The sequence below is a fragment of the Phaseolus vulgaris genome, chromosome 8 (assembly GCF_051622355.1).
Source record: "Phaseolus vulgaris cultivar YP4 chromosome 8, ASM5162235v1, whole genome shotgun sequence".
Classification (NCBI taxonomy): domain Eukaryota; kingdom Viridiplantae; phylum Streptophyta; class Magnoliopsida; order Fabales; family Fabaceae; genus Phaseolus; species Phaseolus vulgaris.
In genome coordinates, this window is record NC_143505.1 from 47,733,651 (window position 1) to 47,757,297 (window position 23,647).

General features: G+C 34.5%; 1 protein-coding gene across 1 annotated transcript; it reads left to right on the forward strand.

The window, feature by feature from the left end:
* Positions 1-22,589: 22,589 nt before the first annotated feature.
* Positions 22,590-23,084, forward strand: LOC150025626 (uncharacterized; the record flags this gene model as incomplete). Its single annotated transcript, XM_090293835.1, has 1 exon — positions 22,590-23,084. A coding segment is annotated over one exon (495 nt), but the record flags the coding sequence as incomplete, so codon positions are not given.
* Between the last annotated feature and the right edge of the window lie 563 nt (positions 23,085-23,647).

Sequence of the window (23,647 nt, forward strand, 5' to 3'; positions counted from 1 at the left end):
ATTGTGTACAATCTCTCTATCTCTAACTCCTTAAATTCAGTTTTTTTTGTTTTTTGCTGGTATAAACAACGATTGTTTCTGCAAAACAACCTATTGTTTTTTCTGGTACTACAGCTTTTGCTTGCTGGTATGGTTGCATCTTTTATTTTGCTTTGGATTTTAGCTACCTTTGAATGACAATTGAACCTTTGTATGGCTCAAACTAGCTTAGATGAAGGTTAAAGTGTGAATCTTATGTTGTAATCCTAACCATTAACCCTAACAGTAAACCTAAAACATTGATGTTGGTGGTGTAGACTTGAACCTAAGTTCACACCTACAAAAGCAAAAAAAAAATAAAAAAAAAATTGGACGAAGGTAGCAACATTAACGATCCTTTGTATCATTGCTTGTGGATTGAATGTGTTGTGTCTGTTAAGTGAAATACTTCCTCTATTATGGAGTTCGTACGATATAAAAAAGCATTGTTGGAAGGAATTCATGTCATACTTGGTGCATACTAAACAATGGCAAGACATTATTCTCATAAGATCTTAAGCATTCATTAATTTATGTTAGTGATTAAGAGGAATTGAGATTGTTAATGATGCATTTTAATCATCAGTAGAGGAACAAGTTTTTAAATTTCTCACATCATTTGACATAACGTAAAGAATCAAAGTGTTTCATTCTTCTTTCATTGCTCCGGGGAAACAATGTCTCGTCACTTTCATAATGTGTTGATGCAATTTTGATGTTGCAAGAAGAATTCTTAAATCAACCATCTTACACCAAGGTGCAATCTCATATCTTAAACAACAATTGATTTTTACCCATAATTTAAGGTAACAATGTGACTAATTGAAGTCTCACTTGTCATACATGATGTCTAATTTTTTTATTATTTTTAACTATGATTTTGTAAACCATTTGGATTATTTTATGTGCCATAGATTACACTCATGTACATGTGAAGGTCCCAAGATTGGATGCTCCTCATTTTTGCGAAAGAAAACATTGTCCAACTCAGAATGTATTCGCAACTTGTGATTTTGAAATGAAATTCACATATGTTCTAACTGGATGGGAAGGAGCAACCTCTAATTCACGAATTTTGAAGGATGTTTTTATACGAGAGGATCCATTGGTCATACATGAAAGTTAGTTTAAAATGTTTTGGCGTCTAAACTATCAACTGGGACATAATACTTAGAACCAATTAATATGAATTCAATCATTGTAGGAAAATACTACCATGGGGATGCATACTTTAAGTTAGAATCATAAATAATAACATTGAATCGCAACGTCAGATACCACTTAAAAGAGTACCCTCGAAGACGTTCACAAATGCCAACGAATTGTTTAACCATCGTCATTCATCACTTATAAATATAATTGAAGGAACATTTGGTGTGACGAAAAAATGATTCCCAATTATAGCTAGCGGAACTGAGTCACATTACTCGTTTGAGACAATGACAAATATAGTTTTAGCATATTGTATTTTACATAACATGCTTCACGATGTCGAAAATGATCAGTCATTAGTTGATGAAACTGATCGTGAATTGATGGATCAAGATGTAGATGTTGTTGAAGATGGTTGCTGCCCCTTCAAGATTGTGTTTGATGAAGGCTTATATGTTGTGTTTGATGAAGACTTATATGTACATTACTTTTGTATTTTGCTTTGCTTTAAGTATGTCTTAGGTGGTGCTTAGAGGTTGTCTAAGAATGGGCTTTTTGCTGAGTAACTCACCTCATAACCACTGGCCATGTGATAAGAACAAACATAAGTTTTCCTAAACTGTTTTTCACATGTTTTACAAAACACACGTTTTCTACATAAAAATAAATCTGTTCTTTCCTAAATAAACAGATTCATTTTTACACTGACGCCTTGGCTATGTCTTGTGAAAATTAGATTTTGTGCATCAGGTATTTTGACTAAGTCTTCTACCTTTCAAAACGACTGAGTTTTAAACAGTTAAACTTTCTCTGTTTTCGTTTTGAAAAATAAATCTGTTCATCTGTAAATGAATAGATTCTTTTTGTCTCTGGTGCCATGTCAAGCTTAAACGTTTTCAGTTTTATCTCTGCACCAGAATGGTTGACTAAGTCTCCTCACTTAACAAATTCTCTAACTGTTTTTTGAAAATAAATCTGTTCATTTTATTTTCAATCAGTTCATTTTATAACAGCTTTAACTATTTTTCAAAAATCTGTTATAAGTTGGTTTTCTATAAAATGCAAACTTGTTTCTGAGTTTAACAATAGTTCATACATTTGCAAAAACGAGTTTTACAGCAGAGAATCAAAAGTTTACAAAGGATTAGCATTTGTTCTTCAAAGATTTCAAAAATCACAAAGTGCTTGTTCTTGGTTTGGTTCCAAAAGCTTGGTGTGAGGTGCTGCTACTGTTCTAGCAATCTTGCCTACTGGTTTAAGGCAGATCTGTGTATCCTCAATCAGGTGTAGTCGTTTCACTTCTCATTTCTTGTAATAGTTTGGTTGAACACTCTTCTTGATAGGTATTCTTGAAGAGTGGGTGTGTGTGTGCTGAAATAGGTTTTTTTAGCAAGAGTACCTAAGTTCTTGTAGGTTTCAAGAACAGTGGGAATTGTACTTGGTTGTACTGTGTGTTAGTGATTTCCACCTGTTATTGGTGAAGACTGGATGTAGCTCAGTTGAGTGAACCAGTATAAATGCTTGTGTTCATTCTCTCTCACTCTCTGCAATTTCGTTTCTGCATAATTGATAAAACAACAAAGAAATAAATTTGTTCAATTGAAAATAAATCTGTTCTTTCTGGGCACTGTGCATACTGTACTTAATTTCTGAAAAAGTTGTTTGAATCTGATAAGAACATATATAATCTGCTAAAAGCCATTGGAACAGATTGGTTGTGATAAGTTACTCAAGAAATTGTCAAAGCTATTAATTGAACCTTAAACAATTGCTTAAAGTTGAAGCTTGCTGTTCTGGGATTCATTGTTCTTGATTTCTGAAAAACTGTTTGGTTTCAATAAGAACACTGATAATCTGTTAAAGGCTAATAAAACAGGTTGTGTGTAATAGATTGTCTCACTAATTGTCAAGCCCTTAACTGAACCTAAATCACACGAATTGGAATTAAGGTTTGCTGTTTTTGTGTTACACTGCTTTTCAATCTGATATCTGTGTGTGTGCATCTGGAAATTCTATCTGCATAATCTTGTGATTAACCTTGCTGAATTAAAAGCTTTTCAAACAAAAACAGTGCTGAAATAAATCTGTTCATTTTCACATAAATCGATTTATTTTTTGTAAAACTGTGTTAAACACTGTTTCTGCGAGAAAGTTTTAAAAGGTCAATTCACCCCCCCTCTTGAACTTTGGCACTATTAAACCCAACAATTGGTATCAAGAGCTAGGACTTGTATGTTAATCAAGTTTGTTTGTAATAATGTCTGAGTTTAATGTGCCTTTTGCTGAGGGTTCTGCTGTAAATAGACCACCTATGTTTAATGGAATGAATTATGCATTTTGGAAAGTTAGAATGAGAATTTTCATGGAATCCAATGATGCATTAATTTGGGAAGCTGTGGTAAATGGACCTTATGTGCCAATGCAGGTTGTCAAGGATGAAGAAAAGGTAAAGCCAAGATCAGAATGGAATGAGACCGAAAGGAGGAAGGCTCAACATGATCTTGTGGCCAAGAACATCATAACCTCTGCATTGACAATGGATGAGTTCTTCAGGATATCTCAATGTAAGTCAGCTAAGGAGATGTGGGAAGTCTTAGAAGTGACTCATGAAGGTACTGAAGATGTGAAGAGGTCAAGGAAACATGCTCTCATCCAGGAATATGAACTGTTCAGAATGCAACCCGAGGAGAGCATTGCTGATGTGCAGAAAAGATTCACCCATATTGTAAATCACCTCACTGGCTTGGGAAAAGAATTTGACAGAGAGGAGCTCAACATAAAAATATTGAAGTGCCTCGACAGAAGCTGGCAACCAAAGGTGACAACTATCTCTGAAAGCCGTGATCTGTCAAAGTTGGGAACTGCTGCACTGTTTGGAAAGCTGATGGAGCATGAGCTAGAGCTGAAAAGACTTAAAGAGCAGGAAACAACAGAGAGAAAACCCAAAGGCCTTGCACTGAAAGCAACTGAACTGAATGAGATCAAGGAAGAAAAAGAAGATGCTGAAGATGATGATACAATCAGCCTTCTTACAAAAAGATTCAGCAAATTCCTGAGGAAGAAAAGCAAAAATAGGAACCAGCAGAAAAGAAGGTATCCTAAACCCAACGATTCAAATTCCTCTAAATATACTTGCTTTGGATGTGGCAAAACAGGGCATACCAAAACAGATTGTCCAGAAAATCAAACAAGGGACAAATCTGCCAGCAAGAAATTTGAAAGGAACAAAGGAAGAAGAGCCTACATCTCATGGGAGGAAAATGAAGTATCCTCAACCAGCAGCTCTTCAACAGAAGATGAGGAGAACAATTTGTGTTTCATGATGAAGGATGAGGAGTCAAGCTCTGAATCAGTAAGTAATTTTTCTGCTGATTCTGATAACTATGATGATTTGCTTGCTACCTTCAAGGAAACACATGATGAAGCCAATAGGCTAGCTGTAATATGTAATAAGCTGCAAAAGGTAAATAATGTGCTTGCACCTAAAGTAAAAGCACTTGAGGAAGAATTGCATAAGGCCAAAACAGATTTGGTAAGCCTTGAACTGACTTGCTTGCATGCCTCTATTAAAAACTGTGAAAACTGCAAAAGATTGGAAAAACAAGTGGAATATTTGCTGAAAACCCTTTCCAATTTCACCAAAGGAAGAGAAAACCTTGAGTCTCTCCTTGGATCACAGAATGTTGTTTTCAATAAGAATGGACTTGGTTATACCCCTGGAAATACAAACAATGTCAAAAAGCTTTCAAGTTTTTTTGTTCCAGCAAAATCAGTTTTTTCAGCTTTTAACAGTGGCAAAAAGGCATCTCATGTAACCTGTTTTTACTGCATGAAATCTGGTCATACATCTAGGTCTTGCATTGCTAGAAAACATCTTGTGCCTAAGAACTTAGCAAAATGGCTACCAAAGAGAAGGTTTTAATATGTGCTGGACCCTATACTGAAAAGGGTACCATTTGTATCACTTTTATTCTGTTTTGCAAATTGGGAGCAAGAAAAACCAGTGGTACTTGGACAGTGGCTGTTCCAAGCATATGACTGGAGATCTTACAAAGTTTACCAGCTTGAAGCTCAAAGCAGAAGGACATGTAACCTATGGTGATAATAACCGAGGGAGGATTTTGGGCAGAGGAACTGTTGGAACAGGGAATTCAACAACCATTGAGAATGTGTTGTATGTAGAAGGACTTAAGCATAGTCTTCTCAGCATAAGTCAGCTTTGTGACAAAGGATACAAAGTGAATTTTGAGTCAAGTGGCTGCACAATCTCAAGTAATGCATCTAGTAAGGCACTGTTTACTGGTAAGAGAGTGAATAACATTTATCTGTTGAATATCATGGAAACTAACTCTTCAAATGAGTGTTTGCTGTCCAGAAGTGACGAGTCTTGGTTGTGGCACAGGAGGTTAGCTCACATACACACAAATCACTTGAATAAATTGAATTCTAAAAATTTAGTTTCTGGTTTGCCTAACATTAAATTTCAGAACAACAGGCTTTGTGATGCTTGTGTGAAAGGTAAACAAAGTAAATCATCTTTCAAGTTAAAGGATATTGTCTCTACCAAAAATCCATTGGATGTGTTACATATGGACTTATTTGGTCCATCTAGAGTTGCTAGCTTGGCTGGAAATTTGTATGCTTTAGTTGTTGTGGATGATTACTCTAGATTTACATGGACTTTATTTCTTGCACATAAACATGATGGTTACACTGCCTTTAAGAAATTAGCAAAAATTCTGCAAAATGAAAATGGTTGCTGCATTAAATCAATTCGAAGTGATCATGGGGGAGAGTTTCAAAATGCTAAGTTTGAGAGGTTCTGTGAGAAGCATGGGATAGCTCATACCTTTTCAGCCCCTAGGACACCCCAACAAAATGGTGTAGTTGAAAGGAAAAATAGATCACTAGAGGAACTAGCTAGAACTATGTTAAATGAATCTAAGCTTCCTAAGTATTTTTGGGCTGATGCTGTTTATACTGCAGGTTATGTCTTAAATAGGACCTTAATAAGACCAATTCTTAAGAAAACCCCATATGAATTGTATAAGGGCAGAAAACCTAGTTTGAGTCACCTTAGAGTATTTGGGTGTAAATGTTTTGTACTAAATAATGGCAAAGAAAATCTTGGTAAGTTTGATGCTAAATCTGATGAAGGTGTGCATATTGGTTATGCTTTGAATGGTCATGCATATAGAGTCTTCAATAAAAGGTTGCTTATAGTAGAAGAATCAATGCATGTTGTTTTTGATGAAACTAATCATAGCCTAATCAAAAACTGCTGATGACCCTGACAGTAATGAATTTAAATCTGTTTTAAATCAAAATGAATCGATTCATTTTGATACTGCTGATACACATGCTATACAAGAATCTACTGCAGCTGCAGGTTTGCCAAAAGAGTGGAAAACCCCAAGAGACTTAACCCTTGATAATGTCATTGGGAACATTGAAAAAGGAGTGTCAACTAGAAAATTCTTGAACAATTTCTGTGAAGCAATGGCCTTTGTATCTCAAGTTGAACCCAAGAATTTGAATGAAGCTCTCAAGGACAGCAACTGGATTTTAGCTATGCAAGAGGAACTAAATCAGTTCGCTCTTAATGAGGTCTGGACTCTTGTTCCTAGAATACCTGAGATGAATGTAATTGGAACAAAATGGGTTTTTAGAAACAAGATGGATGAGCATGGAGTGATCACCAGAAACAAGGCTAGGCTTGTAGCTAAAGGGTACAATCAAGAAGAAGGAATAGACTATGATGAGACATATGCACCAGTGGCTCGGTTAGAAGCTGTTAGACTGCTGCTTGCCTTCTCATGCATCAAAGGGTTCAAGCTATTTCAAATGGATGTGAAAAGTGCCTTTCTAAATGGCTATATAAATGAAGAAGTATTTGTTTCACAACCACCAGGTTTTGAAGACCATCAACATCCAGAATATGTGTTCAAACTCCAAAAGGCTCTCTATGGACTCAAGCAAGCTCCTAGGCAATGGTATGAGAGGCTAAGTGATTTTCTCACCTCACAAGGCTATGACAGAGGCACATCAGATAAGACCTTGTTCATTAAGAAGAAAGGAGATGACTCAATTCTAGTCCAAGTATATGTGGATGACATCATTTTTGGATCAAACAATGGAGAATTGTGTGAAGCTTTCGTGGAAGTCATGAAGAGTGAGTTTGAAATGTCAATGATGGGTGAGTTGAACTATTTTCTAGGCTTGCAGGTCAAACAACTCAAGGATGGCATTTTCTTAAGTCAAGCCAAGTATTGCAAGGATCTGCTGAAGAAATTTGAAATGGACAAGTGTAAACAAATCAGCACACCCTTCTCAACAAGCTGTCATTTGGATCATGATGAAGCTGGAATTTCTGTTGATGAAACCAAATACAGAGGACTCATAGGATCACTACTGTATCTCACTGCCAGCAGGCCAGATATAATGTTTGCAGTGTGCATGTGTGCAAGGTTTCAATCTGCTCCTAAAGAATCACACTACAATGTTGTCAAAAGGATTTTGAAGTATTTGCAAGGAACTAAAGAAGTTGGGTTGTGGTATCCAGGTAATATTTCATTAAGCTTAACTGGTTATTCTGATTCAGATTTTGCAGGTTGCAAAATTGATAGGAAGAGCACAAGTGGAACCTGTCATTTGCTTGGATCAAGCTTGATCTCATGGCAATGCAAAAAGCAGGCTTGTGTAGCTCTTTCCACTGCTGAAGCAGAATACATTGCAGCAGGGAGTTGTTGTGCTCAAACTATATGGCTAAGACAACAATTGAATGATTTTGGTATCTTACTTAACCATATACCTCTGTTGTGTGATAATACAAGTGCAATCAACTTAACCAAAAATCGTATTATGCATTCAAGAACCAAACACATTGAAATTAGGCATCATTTTCTAAGGGAACACATATCTAATGGAACATGTGATATTAAGTTCATTGGTACTGATTTACAACTTGCTGATTTGTTCACAAAACCATTAGCCAAAGATAGGTTTAATTTTCTGCTTAATGAATTGGGTATTATAAATGTCAATTGTGCCTAGCAGTGAAAAATTAAATCTGTTTATTCGTAATTGAATGTGTTTATTTTCTGCACTGATATGCTTTGATGACTAGGAAAGAGAATCTCTGATCTTTGACTACTTGACTGACTTAGTGGGCATTAACCTCTGTACCTTTGACGGTTTTGGTCATGGTTATGTAACCGATTTGATGGTTTGGGTGCTCAATAAGAGTTTGAGTGTATGCATCGTGACCCTAAATATTTGGTGTATATTTTCAAAGATTCTCTGCACAAATTCAGAGCATAAAATCTTCATGCATATCCACTCATAACTGCCATATCAATCCATTTATTCTGCTATAAATCTGTGTGAATACTTGCTACCCACATTGGCCATTCTCTTTCTGTTCTCACCATTTGAAACCAAGAAAAGAATTCAGGTTCAACCATGGCTTCTTCTTCCAAGAAACAGAAAAATAAGGGGAAGCAAACCACCTCTCAAGGTGTGTTAGAAGGATGGTTCGCTGGAAATGAAGAGGGCATCAATGCCTACATTCATGAGACAAGCAGGAAGCAGATCAACATACCCAAGGTGCTGGATTTCAACTGGCTGAAATCTGAAAAATTGGTAGAAACAAGGGCTGTGTTGAAGCACCAGAAACTGAAAAAGATGCTGGAATTAATGGGTAATGTTTATCCTGACTTGGTTAAGGTGTTTTATACTAACCTCACATTGGATGGGAAGAATGTTGTCTCTTATGTGAAAGGAACTAAGATGAAGATCACAAGTGAGGTGTGGAACTCTGTGGCTAGAATAAAATATGCTGGATTGAAAGTAGGAATTTCAGAATTCAACAAGCTGCAATATTATAAGAGTTGCATGAGGAATCCTACAGAGAGTATAAACAGGTTTCATGCTGGGCATTTGAACCTCACTCCACGTCTAGTTGCCTACATCATAGCATGGCAACTGATTCCTAGAGGGACAAACCATGCTGTCTTGCATGAAGAGGATCTCATTCTCCTATACTGCATCATGAACCAAATTAAGGTAAACTGGTGTTCATTGTCAATGAACACATGCTCAAGTCAAAAAGGTTGGCTGATTACCGATTTCCCTATGCTATTCTTGTTTCCAAATTAATTGATTACTTTGGTGTTGATGTTACAAATGAGAGAAATGACCCTATCAAAGCTGTAAGTGAGATTAATACTTCAACTCTCACCAAAATGGGTTTTCACAAAATTGAAGACAAGTGGGTGGTTCTCAAGGAGAAGGACCCTCAAGCAAAACATGAGGATGAGGATGAAGCTGTTCCTATGGATGATGACTCACCTGCTACCTAATCTGAACATGAGGAAGTTGCTGCAAATGCCATAGTTGCCTATCAAGGTCCAGAATACCGTGGAGAACCAATGTCTATGTTTGAGAGGCAAGTGTTGTATCGTCTTGATGTCATGTCTGCAGAACAAAGGGCACACTTTGAGACAACTCATGCAAGGTTTCAACACCTTGATGATCAAATTGAAGGGGTTCAGGCACAACTTGCAGAGCTTTACTACAAGGATCAGTAGTTTTCTGCTTTTAATGCTTTCTTTATCAGTTTTCAAGTTTCTGTAATGCTGAACAATTTGGTTTTCTGTTTCTGAACTATTATGATTATGGTGTCTGCTTTATATCCCTTTATTCCCTATGCTTATATGTTGTTTGATGAATCCAAAGGGGGAGAAAAATAGCTCACCATGCTAGGTGAAGCTAGCTGAAACAGGGAGTTAATTCTGCACCTAAAAACCATGTCTTATGCTATGCTATGCTATGCAATACTGCTGTTTTTTTTACTGGTTTAAAGTCTGGTGCAGTGCAGGTACTTAAAGCAACAAAGTTATGAGATTAGCTATGGGGATTTGTCTCCATCAAACAGGGGGAGATTGTTGAAGATGGTTGCTGCCCCTTCAAGATTGTGTTTGATGAAGGCTTATATGTTGTGTTTGATGAAGACTTATATGTACATTACTTTTGTATTTTGCTTTGCTTTAAGTATGTCTTAGGTGGTGCTTAGAGGTTGTCTAAGAATGGGCTTTTTGCTGAGTAACTCACCTCATAACCACTGGCCATGTGATAAGAACAAGCATAAGTTTTCCTAAACTGTTTTTCACATGTTTTACAAAACACACGTTTTCTGCATAAAAATAAATCCGTTCTTTCCTAAATAAACAGATTCATTTTTACACTGATGCCTTGGCTATGTCTTGTGAAAATTAGATTTTGTGCATCAGGTATTTTGACTAAGTCTTCTACCTTTCAAAACGACTGAGTTTTAAACAGTTAAACTTTCTCTGTTTTCGTTTTGAAAAATAAATCTGTTCATCTGTAAATGAATAGATTCTTTTTGTCTCTGGTGCCATGTCAAGCTTAAACGTTTTCAGTTTTATCTCTGCACCAGAATGGTTGACTAAGTCTCCTCACTTAACAAATTCTGTAACTGTTTTTTTAAAATAAATCTGTTCATTTTATTTTCAATCTGTTCATTTTATAACAGCTTTAACTGTTTTTCAAAAATCTGTTATAAGTTGGTTTTCTATAAAATGCAAACTTGTTTCTGAGTTTAACAATAGTTCATACATTTGCAAAAACGAGTTTTACAGCAGAGAATCAAAAGTTTACAAAGGATTAGCATTTGTTCTTCAAAGATTTCAAAAATCACAAAGTGCTTGTTCTTGGTTTGGTTCCAAAAGCTTGGTGTGAGGTGCTGCTACTGTTCTAGCAATCTTGCCTACTGGTTTAAGGCAGATCTGTGTATCCTCAATCAGGTGTAGTCGTTTCACTTCTCATTTCTTGTAATAGTTTGGTTGAACACTCTTCTTGATAGGTATTCTTGAAGAGTGGGTGTGTGTGTGCTGAAATAGGTTTTTTTAGCAAGAGTACCTAAGTTCTTGTAGGTTTCAAGAACAGTGGGAATTGTACTTGGTTGTACTGTGTGTTAGTGATTTCCACCTGTTATTGGTGAAGACTGGATGTAGCTCAGTTGAGTGAACCAGTATAAATGCTTGTGTTCATTCTCTCTCACTCTCTGCAATTTCGTTTCTGCATAATTGATAAAACAACAAAGAAATAAATCTGTTCAATTGAAAATAAATCTGTTCTTTCTGGGCACTGTGCATACTGTTCTTAATTTCTGAAAAAGTTGTTTGAATCTGATAAGAACATATATAATCTGCTAAAAGCCATTGGAACAGATTGGCTGTGATAGGTTACTCAAGAAATTGTCAAAGCTATTAATTGAACCTTAAACAATTGCTTAAAGTTGAAGCTTGCTGTTCTGGGATTCATTGTTCTTGATTTCTGAAAAACTGTTTGGTTTCAATAAGAACACTGATAATCTGTTAAAGGCTAATAAAACAGGTTGTGTGTAATAGATTGTCTCACTAATTGTCAAGCCCTTAACTGAACCTAAATCACACGAATTGGAATTAAGGTTTGTTGTTTTTGTGTTACACTGCTTTTCAATCTGATATCTGTGTGTGTGCATCTGGAAATTCTATCTGCATAATCTTGTGATTAACCTTGCTGAATTAAAAGCTTTTCAAACAAAAACAGTGCTGAAATAAATCTGTTCATTTTCACATAAATCGATTTATTTTTTGTAAAACTGTGTTAAACACTGTTTCTGCGAGAAAGTTTTAAAAGGTCAATTCACCCCCCCTCTTGAACTTTGGCACTATTAAACCCAACAGATGTCTCACTATCCCAAGTTCATGACGATGATTATAGGCCTGGGTCACACATTAGGAACACTGTACCTAATGAAATGTATTTATTGATGCCATTGGGATGTGAAATGCCATGTTAGAAAAATTGTTTGATATTCTTGAGTGACAAGTTATGACATCCAAATGAGTCACTACGAGAGTTGAGCAACAAGTGAAATTCTTTGAGTGACATGTTCTTGTTATAGAACGAAGAAATCAACTTATTAGTGAACAAGTTGGCATGATGCATCATAACTCAGTGTTCTAGTACTCGAAAGTTTATTGGTCAATGTTAGTTGAAAAGAACATACATGATGTGGAAATTATGGACCAATGTTACAACTTTCTAAGACTTGACCCTGTTGTCACAAAACGTCTTCTTGGCATGCCTCCACAACGTCATATGAGAAAGTTATTGAATATTATAACCGGGGTGGTTGACTAAGAGCCATGTATTCTTATTGTATATAATGTTATTTTATTAACTTCTAGGAAATGTAATGTTATATATGGTTGCACCTTGAGATACTTTGTTGAATTGAAATACCCTATTGAGCATTTAATTATATGTTGTGCATATATTTGTTCTTATTTTCTTATTAGCTAAGCTTAAATTGTTTCCATATAATATTATTTGAATGGGCACTTGATAAGTGCCAATGTGTAGTATTTTTAATTGAGAAAATTGAACACTTTGGAACTTAATTGATGCTTAATGTCAGAAAATTACCCTAATCTGAGAATTATTGAATTTGATTATATATTTTGAATCAAGAAATAAATGAAGAAATTTAAGCTTAATTTTTGTGTAAATTTCAGATGAATGTGAAGCATTAGAAAAATTAAAGCAAAGACTTATAGATTGGATCACAAGAAGAAGTAAAGAAAGTAAATTTACAGGAAGCATCTCGCTCAATCTAGAAGATTTAACTCAGGCTAAAATTATCTAGATTAAGTAAGTGGTGCAATATTTAACTAGTAGGCTAGAATCACTCGTCCAAGCTAAAACAACACCAAAAGATCTAGTCTAAACTAGGTTAAAACAGAGATTAGGGGAGAGATTAGAGAGATTACTTGGAGAAAATAAGAAAACTTTGTTCTTAGGAGAAGAACCAGCAGAGATTGGCTCTTCTTATGCATTTTAGATTAGGAATGAAGATTGGAGGAGCTATCATGAGTGGCTATTTTCTTTCAAATTGGGATTGAATGTAATCTACTCTGATAAAATCTATTCTTGGTTATATATTGTTCTTGCCGGTTGACTTGATTGTCGGTTGACTCAAACGACAGTCTCTGGCCCGCCTGTCTCCACCTGAGAATCGAACTTCCTTGGGTTGAAGAATTTCTCACCTGCAAAGACAAAGGGGCACCCTGGTGGCCGTTTGCACTTCGACACTCAAGTTAGTACTGGGGTAAAGAAACAGTAAGTGAATAAAGTAGTTTGAGTCTTAGAAACGGTGTACCTTGTTAGGGTTTTTACCACCCTTTATATAGGTTGTAACTAGGGTTACTTATGTTCTATTACCCATATCTAGGGTTCCTAGGAGAATGTCCTTGTGCCTCTATTACACAATCTTAGCGTAATCTGGCACATAAGACTTCCCTTCACTGGAGTGCAACGACTAACAGTATGGCCGTCAAGGTACCAACTCATGCACCAATGCTGCGAGGCCATCTGTTTTATGGGTGCCCTAAGTATTCACGTGCCATGCATGCAATTGCTCCTTGGAAACCCTAACCCTAACCCTAACGGGCCTCAGCACCTCCAAGGAACACTTGCTTGTGCCGTACCCGAATGTACCATACACACCCCATGCATGATCCTCTCATGACTTAGGTATTTTTCTAGTATATGGGCGTTAACTTCATGTTAACTCATAATACTTGTGGGACCCAACCTACGTGGCCCACCATTACTATCAGTCCGTCGATGACCGATGTCCGATGTCTTTCTCTCAGGCCGATGATTGAGGTCTGGCCTGTACATATATATATATATATATATATATATATATATATATATATATATATAATATTCTTTTTTCTACTTGTTCTTGGTATTTTCGTTTCATGCTTATAGTTGGATTATATCTAATCAATGGAGTCTTGATTTTTATCCTTAAATTTAACTGAAAAGTATTTTTATGGATCTGAAATAGACGGAAATATTTGATAACTTGTAATGCTAGGAATAAATTTCAGGTTATTAATTGCACCATAATTTTTGTTCATAAAGCTGGATGATTTGTTAGATATATGAGGAATTAGTGTTTGAGGAATTATCTTATATTAAGGTGAATAACTTAAAAATTTCAGCATCAAGAATAAGTAGTTTTGAGTATTATAAATATACCAAAATACAAATGACTAAGATAGAAGCAATTCGATCCCAAGCATTTTTATCTATATTCTAAAAGTTAGCTTCGTTACATGTTGAATTAAATCTTAAATTGTGAGTTATTTCTGGTGAAAGCGTTAATTTGGTTATGAAAAAGTTCCTACGGTTATATTATATACTTATTTAGTTTTATATCATAATATCTTAATTAAAATTGTTCCCTGTATATTCGACAATCGTACTTTAAATAGTACTATATTACAGTTGATAAAAATCAAGTTTTGGCGCCGTTGCTGGGGAAAAATTTCTTTTAAGAATTTTTGAAGTATAACTTATTGAGTATTGTGAATAGTTTATTTTCTTTGTGAATAGATAATTGTTTATAGCTTATTATTTTATGTTGTGCAAATATTTGCTTGAGTTGTCTTAGATATATGTTATTACGAGGACAGGTTCCTGAAGATCAATTGGAATTTGACCTAGAAATTGAGAAGACAACTATAAAAAATCGGAGCAAAATCAGAAAAGAAAAGAAACAAGGACAAGGAAAAAGAGAATCTTCCAACACTCTCAACTCACACAACGAAACAAAGTTAGAAATGGCTGATAATAGACAAAATCCACCTAGAAGGACACTGGAGAATATACCATGCAACAAGGACCGAGGAATTTCTTCAGTATAGCCATACCTCCTGCCACCAAATCATTAGAAATGAAACCAACTTTTCTTAGCTTAATCAGTACTCATCAATTCATTGGAATGGATCATGAAGACCCTTATACTCATCTATCCACATTCTATGAGTTGGTTGGGACCAAGGGCTTCGAGGAGAATGATATTGAATTTATTTATATGTGCCTATTTCCTTTCTCACTGGAAAGCAAGCCAAAAGAATAGTTAAAGTCGCATCCAAACCAAAGTTTAAGTAGCTAGAATAATATAAAAGAGAAATTCTTACATAGATTCTTCCCACTCTCTCGATATATCAAATGCCAAATCTGGTATTTCCACATTCAAGAAAGGGTTAGATGAACCTTTTTTTGAAACTTGAGAATGTTTTGAAGTAATGTTAAGAAAGTGTATTAATCATGGCTTTGAAGAAAACGCTCAGTTGAACATATTCCACAATGGTTTGAGGCCTGATACTAAAATGATTTTGGATGTTACAGTAGGAGGTACATTGATGACTGTTGACCAAGCTCAACACGATAAACATACAGTCTAAAAGAAAGGGGTGTAGGATCTTAGTACTTCAGATGCAATTTTAGCACAAAATAAAATTTTGACTCAGCAAATTGAGGCATTAACCAAGCAAATGTCAAAAATGACTCAACAGTTACATGTAGTAAATTCTTATTCAATTCATAATCAAGCTTTGAAGTGTGATTTTTGTGGGGGGCATCATTTTAATGGACAATGCTCTTATCTAAATCCATAAGAGGAAAAGGTCCAGTATATGAATAATCAAGGAAGGCAAGGTGGCTTTTCATCTAACTATCCAAATAACATGGCTCAAAGGTGGAGGAATAATCTAAATCAAGGTTTTGCGTGTAAGCAAGAGGTTGGATCATTTAACATGCAAGATCCTTATCAGCAACAACCACATTATCCTTTCATTCATGAGAGAACATTCAAATTGGAGGATACTTTTGAGAAGTTCATGCAAGTCTTTCTATCCAATCAGAAAAATACGGAAGCATCAATAAGGAATTTAGAGGCATAGGTGGGGCAGTTGGCTAAACAGTTAGCTGATAATCAAGGAAGTCAATTTTCAGCCAATACACAAACCAATCCCAAGGAGCATTGCAAGTCTATCACTACCAGAAGTGGGAAAGTTATAGGAAAAAGAATTGAGGAAATTATAGTTGTTGAGGAGGAGGTTTTAAAAGGTAAAGAGATTTAAAAAGAACAGATTGTGTGTGAGGGAGGAGAAAGAAGGAATAAGGAAGATGTTGTAGATATTGAAGAGAAAATAGAAAAAAAAAGAAAAAAAAAAGTGAAAAACAAGAGAGGAGTGTTCCTTTAAAAGATGTACCTTATCCACATGCTCCTACAAAGAAAGATAGTTAAGATTTATGGATATTCTTAAAAGATTACAAATTAACATTCCGTTTACTGAAGCTTTATAGTAGATGCCTACATATGCTAAATTCATGAAGGAATTATTGACAAAGAAAAGAAAATTCAATGACCAGGAAATAGTTGAATTAGAAGTTGGATGCAATGCTAAAATTCAATCACCTATCAAGACTTGCAAATGAGAAAGTAGTTGCACTTGAATCAGAAGTAATAGATGAGTTTCCTGATAAAAAACTCCTTGTAATTTAAGAAAGACCATGGTTTGCATATATGGCAAATTTTAAAGCTACAGAAGTGGTTCTTGAAGATTTTGGATGGCATCAAAAGAAAAAGTTATTCAAAGATGTTAATCATTATGTATGGGATGATCCTTGTCTATTTAAAGTTGGTGCATATAATTTGATAAGGTGTTGTGTTACAAGAGATGAAGCTAAAAATATTTTGTCATTGTCACAATTCATCATATTCACCATATGGAGGTCATTTCAATGGAGAAAGAACAACAACTAAAGTGTTACAAACTAGATTTTATTTGTCAACTCTGTTCAGATATGCACATGAACATGTTCAGAACTGTGATAGTTGCCAAAGAACTGGAGCTATTACCAGAAGGCATGAAATGTTGTTGCTGAACATTCAAGAGATTGAAGTATTTGATTGTTGGGAAATTGATTTTACAGGACCAATGCCATCATCACTCTCAAATCAAGTATGTCTCGAAATGGGTGGAAGCAGCTGCAACTCAGAAAGATGATGCCAAAATTGTGATCAAATTTCTTAAGAGAAATATTTTTACTAGTTTTGGTACTCTAGAGTTTTGATAAGTGATGGAGGTTCACATTTTTGTAATGCGTAGCTTCAAAAGGTTTTAGAACACTATGGAGTTAGACATAAAGTAGCAACAACTTACCATCCTCAAACTAATGGTCAGGTAGAGATTTCTAACTGGGAAATTAAGAATATTTTGCAAAAAAATAGTATCTTCTTCCAAAAAGGATTGGTCTAACAAGATTGATGAAGCTCTTTGGGCTTATAGAACAACATTTAAGATGCCTACTACTTTGTCTCCATTCCAATTGATATATGGTAAGGCATGTCATCTTTCGGTGGAATTGAAACACAAAGCATACTGGGCAATCAAGTTCTTAAACTTTGATCCTGAAGCAGCTAGAGAGAAGACAAAAGTACAACTTCATGAACTTGAAGAAATGAGATTCAATGCTTACCGATCTTCAAAACTTTATAAGGATCGAGTCAAATTTTATCATGATAGAAATTTTTTGAAAAGAACTTTTGAACCAGGTCAATTAGTGTTGTTATTCAATTCCAGGTTGAGGTTTTCCCTGGAAAACTCAAATCAAGGTGGTCAGGACCATTCCAAGTCAAGCAAGTAAAACCATATGGAGCAGTGGAATTGGAAGATCCTACCTAAAAAAGGAGTTGGGTGGTCAATGGACAAAGATTGAAACATTATTTTGGTGGTACAATTGAAAGGCGCACCACTATGATCCACCTGAATGATCCTTAATTGAATCAGGTGTCAAGCTATATGACATTAAACGAGCGCTTGCTGGGAAGTAACCCAGTGTTTTATTTTGAAGTGTGTATTTAATTGTACTTTTGATTTAGTAGTATATTTTAATATTTGATGTCGTTAAAACCAATTGATATTTGATGTCCTTAAATTTGGGAATTGAGTAATGGTCATGTAGGATTGGAATGTTAGGTGAAATGAATGGATGAAAAAAAGATTAAAAAGGTTTGAAACTATTCACAAAATAAAAAATTTCAAGAAAATTTCATTGCAGGGTAATTTTAGCTTAAGCTAGGTTCTTATAGCCTAAGCGAGATATGCAGAAGAATTAACAAATTTTGTTCTACAATTCTCACCTAAGCTAAAATGACCTTGTCTGGGCTAGAAAGAATGTGTTGCTCTCGGCCAAATTTTCGCCTAATGATATGAACCCAAGAACATGATAAGGATATGATATGAACATGTTATGGATTCAATGAGAGTTGGAATATGATTAGGCACATTTTAAGAATTGGATCAATGTTCTTAATCAATCAAGAACTCACCAAAACACAAGTAACCAAGCCAAACTCACATAGAAACCCATTTTTTGCCATATGAACCGTTTGAAACAAGGAACAACACAAATGCACCGATTAAAACTCTAAGAAACACAATTAAAACCATAAGAACAACAAACTAAGACAAACTACCAAATATAAACACAAACTAAACAAATTCTGATTGAATCAACAAGAAACAACAAAGACATGTTTTAGAGTTTGTTTTGGAATGGAAATGGATGAAGAAGATGAAAAAGGACAAGGAAACTTATGTGGTTGGAGCTCTTGGAATTGTGCACGCCACTTGAAGGATGGTTGGCTTCAAGATGAGTGTTGTTGTCGCCACTTGAGATCCCAAGAATTCACTCAAGATAAGACTAGAAGAGAAGAAGACACAAGTCTCACTCACTCACTCACCATTGGTAGAGGTTCTTTACTCTCAAAAATCAATCTTATTATTTCAAAGACCTAAGCCTCCCTTTTATAATAAGGAAGACCGGTCATAAAGTACAAGAGAAGCTTTGAAAGATTACCTTCTAACTCCTTCTATTCTAGCGCCTAAAGGAGTGTGAAGAGGCACCCTTCTAGTTCCTTCCTAAAACTAGTGCCTAATAAGGTGCTATACAATGGAGGTATCTTTTAGGTTTCCCTCTTTAGCACCTTCCTAAACACTACTCTATATGTTTTACAAGTTTATACAAAAGAAATTATAAAGAGAGAAAACATTTGAAGCCTACTACCTAAATCCTTAGCTTTGCTCCTTGTAATCCTTTGAGGTATAAAGGATGATGAGCTAATGTGTCCTTGAGAATCTTGAACTTCAACCTTATTCTCTTCTTCTTCTTGATCTCTATCACCTAAGCATGCCATTTTTAGCTTGAGCTAAAGTGAAAAAACTTTATGTTGTTGCTCTCGCCCTAAATCTAGCTTGAGCGAGACAGACCCAGCCTAGGCTAGAAAAAGTTACATTGCTGATGGTGGAGATGCGGGGTAAAACAAACTCTAATAAACTTTACCATTTTAAATCTTCATTCAAACTTTATTCAAACCCAGTGCGCCCTATTTCTCTCCAGTTTTAGACTTCCAAAGCTATCTTTCAGTCAAGCATTTCATCTAAACTTCCATTACCAAGGTAAGTACTTCCACTAACATCTCCATTGCCATTCTCATTGCCATTTCCATTCAAGCAATTCTTCATTTTACGGTTTCATTCCCAAATTGCTACAAACTCAAAGATCCAACAAGGCATCTACCATGGTTTTGCCCAAGGTCAAAATAATTCGTGGATAACACCCATTGAATTTAATGATTATCTATCTTGGCCTGGGGACATGCACAAATTTTCATAGTAAGTTGACTTTAGTAGTTTAGTTTAATATTTCTTACTTTAACTTTTTGTGGATTGCAAGCTTAAGTTAGTAATATTGGCTTATGTTTGCGTATTTTGTGAGATTTTGTACATAGATAGATGATGGTAACTTCTTTTTTTCAAATGTATAGTCATAGTAAAAAATTTTGAAAAAAGAAATCAAACCCTAATTCTAAATTACAACAACTAAATGGAGGATCATGGAATTAATTTAAAGAAAAATAATTGTGGTTGAAACCATCACTCAAATTGAGGAAAGATAGTAATGTATAAAAGTTGGAACAAGGTAAACAGTTGAAAGCAATGAGTGAGAACAACTAAGGAATTAAAATTAGTCAACCAAGTGAGAGTGTGAAACCTTAAAACAGTTTGAGACTTTCACTAGTGAAGAGTTAATTGAGGTTGCCTGATTTTCGAGTCAATTTGCATCACAAAACCAAACATGGAGATGATTGAGGCATGTTTAATAGAGTGGATGTGAGAAAAATCATATCCAAATAGCTAACCTTTGCACTATGTAATGAAATGTGTAGAAAAATAATCATTTTTTAGCTGAAATTTGTTTTATTTACTGTAGCTTCTAATATAAATATATTGTCCTAGCTTGTGGTATGCTAACAAATGGAGAGCGTGGATGTAATTCAAATTTCTATAATTAAAAGAATTGGGTTTGGATCTTGAGAATGACAGAAAAATAATCCACATTCTCATTCTCTTTTCTAAAAAAAGTTTTAAAAAAATCAAAATAAATAAGGGGGATTACAAGAATAAAAAGGGAAACAATGTGAACGAATCTTATTGAATGGATAATGGATAACACAATTAGAAATTGAATTGCAAATATGCTAATCTTTTGTTAAGTGTGCACTTTGTTATCCTAGAAAAACCAATTTTTCTTTGAAACCCAACCTCATTACAACTTTAAAAAGACCTCAAGATTTATGTTTGTAAGAGTGTTAGTAATCAACTGGAAATGAAGGGTAACCTTAAAATAGCTAGGAAATCAGTGAAAAGAGAGGGAAAACACTTACAAATGAGGAATTAAGAGAGGAATTCCTTAGTTTGATTCTCAGTAAAGAGTAACAATTGTTTACCGTGGAAATTGATTGGAAACACCATAATTTTGTTTCTTTTATCCTGTTCTTTTTTCATAAGTTGTTCTGACATTGAACTATATATTTGATTTCTAAAGATTATTGGGGAGGAATGAATTTTTTTTTTTTTTTTGGGATTCAATTATTTTGCTTGAGGACAAGAAAGATTCTAGGTTGGGAGGAAGTTGATAAGTGTCAATGTGTAGTATTTATAATAGAGAAAATTGAACACTTTGAAACTTAATTGTTGCTTAATGTCAAAAAATTACCCTAATTTGACAATTATTGAATCTGGTTATATATTTTGAACCAAGAAACAAATGAATAAATTTAATTCCAATTTTTTTGTAAATTTCAGATGAATGTGAAGCATTAGAAAAAAGAAATCAAAGACTTATAGATTGGATCACAAGAAGAAGTCAAGAAAGAAAATTTAAAGGAAGCATCTCACTCAAGTTAAAAAATTTAGCTTAGAATTAAATTATCCAGATTAAGTTAATGGGGGCAGTATTAAACTTGCTCATGATAGAATCGCTCGCCCAAGCTAAAACAACACCAAAATATCTAGCCTAAGCTAGGTTAACTCGCTTGAGCTAGATTCCATTAAATAAATTTTGGAACAGATTTAAAACAAAGATTATGGGAAGGATTAGAGAGATTACTTGGAGAAAATAAGAAAACTTTGTTTTTAGGAGAAGAACTAGCTAAGATCAGCTCTTCTTATGCTATTCAAATCAGGAATGAAGATTGGAGAAGCTATCGTGAGTGGCTAATTGCTTTCAAATTGGGATTGAATGTAATCTACTATGATAAAATGTATACTTGGTTATATATATATAATATTCTCTTTTCTACTTGTTCTTGGTATTTTTCTTTCATGCTTATTGTTGGATTCTATCTAATCAATGGAGTCTTGATTTTGATCCTTAAATTTAACTGAAAAGTATTTTTATGGATCTGAAATAGATGAACCATAATTTTTTCATAAAGCTGGATGATTTGTTAGATATCTAAGGAATTAGTGTTTGACAAATTATCTTATGAATTTCATATGTGACGAATCAAGGTGAATGACTTAAAAATTATAGCATCAAGAATAAGTAGTTTTGAGTATTATATATTCTAATATTCCAAAAATACAGATGACTGAGATAGAAGCAATTCAATCCCAAGCATTTTTTTATCTATATTCTATAAGTTAGCTTCGTTACTTGTTGAATTAAATCTTAAACTGTGAGTTATTTCTGGTGAAAGCGTTAATTTGGTTAATGACAAGTTCCTACGGTTATTTTCTATACTTATTGAGTTTTATATAAGAACATCTTAATTAAAAAATTTCCCTGTGGATTCAATATTCGTACTTTAAATAGTATTATATTACACTTGATTTGGTATACTTGCCGAGGAAAATCAACAAAATTAATTGTTATTTTTTATGTGTTAAGTTTTGTGGCCATGGCTCCTTCTTCATCAAGTAATAGACAATGAAGTCACGGGGAAAGTGAAGGAAAAGCTTTGACAACTGATATTGCAGTTCCTGCTACACATCACCGAGATATTCAAGACATACTAAATAAAAAATGTTTTTTTTGTTAGTGTGATAAGATGATTGAGTATGAGAAGGGGTTTTACACGAGACCAGTGTTGACACCTAAATTCATGAATTCCCTTCTTTACATAGTAAGGGTTTTAATTTATTATGCTACAAGTTATGTACTTTGAAGATCTTATTAAATTGTTTTATTCCAATTTAAAGATAACAGGAGTTGGTAACCTTTGTACTGAGGTTAGAGAGAAGAAAATTAAAATCACACCTCCAGATTGGTTAACTTTTGCTCATTTGAAGTACCAAGGTCAGAAGTTGACGTCTTCAAACTTTCCTGAGGAGCTGAACTATGATCATGACAAGGCACTTACATCCATGATCAGACTACAAATGCATGATCAAAATATAAGGAATGGACATAGTTTGAATATTAATGATAGACTATTTCATTACATCTTTGTGCACATCTTGAGTCTCGGGGCCAACAATTTTGCTCAATTGTTGCATGAAGACATTTTTATGTTATGGGCCATAAAAAATAATGTATTGATTAATTGGCCTCATTACATCATGTACCACATGATTAAATGTTTGGACAACAACATGCTTCTTCCATACAACATTCTCATCACACGAATCATGGCTTAGTACGACGTGGACTTATCCATCGTTGCAATCGTTGAACTAGGGTGGTCACACTTTTCGGAAAAAAAAAAACTTGATCTAATTGAATATCTTTCACGTCCACAATGTCTGGAAACATGATAATGAACAAGATAAGGGACACCCACCTATAACTGACGACCATGTTAAAGATATTGTAACTCAACCCCCAATCCCCCATGATACTCAAATGCTTTCACAAATTTGGGGTGGTATACCAGACTTGCACCAAGGATTAAATAATTTGATGATCAATGTGAACAGAGGTTTTGATAGGGTTCATCAAAGAATTGACCGCCTCGAAAAAAGATTTGATAACTTCCAAGACTCTTTCCAATGATAGTTGTGATCATATGATTGTAGTTTTTTTTATCTAATTATTATAATTTTACTATTTTTTCCAACATATTGTATTGTACAGTGTTATTTCGATATATTTTATTAAGTTTTACTACATTCACATATTTCAATTTTTTTCTATTTCAATTATTAATATTGAATTTTATTTTAATTTAGCAAAATCCATTTTCAAACATTTTTCATGGATT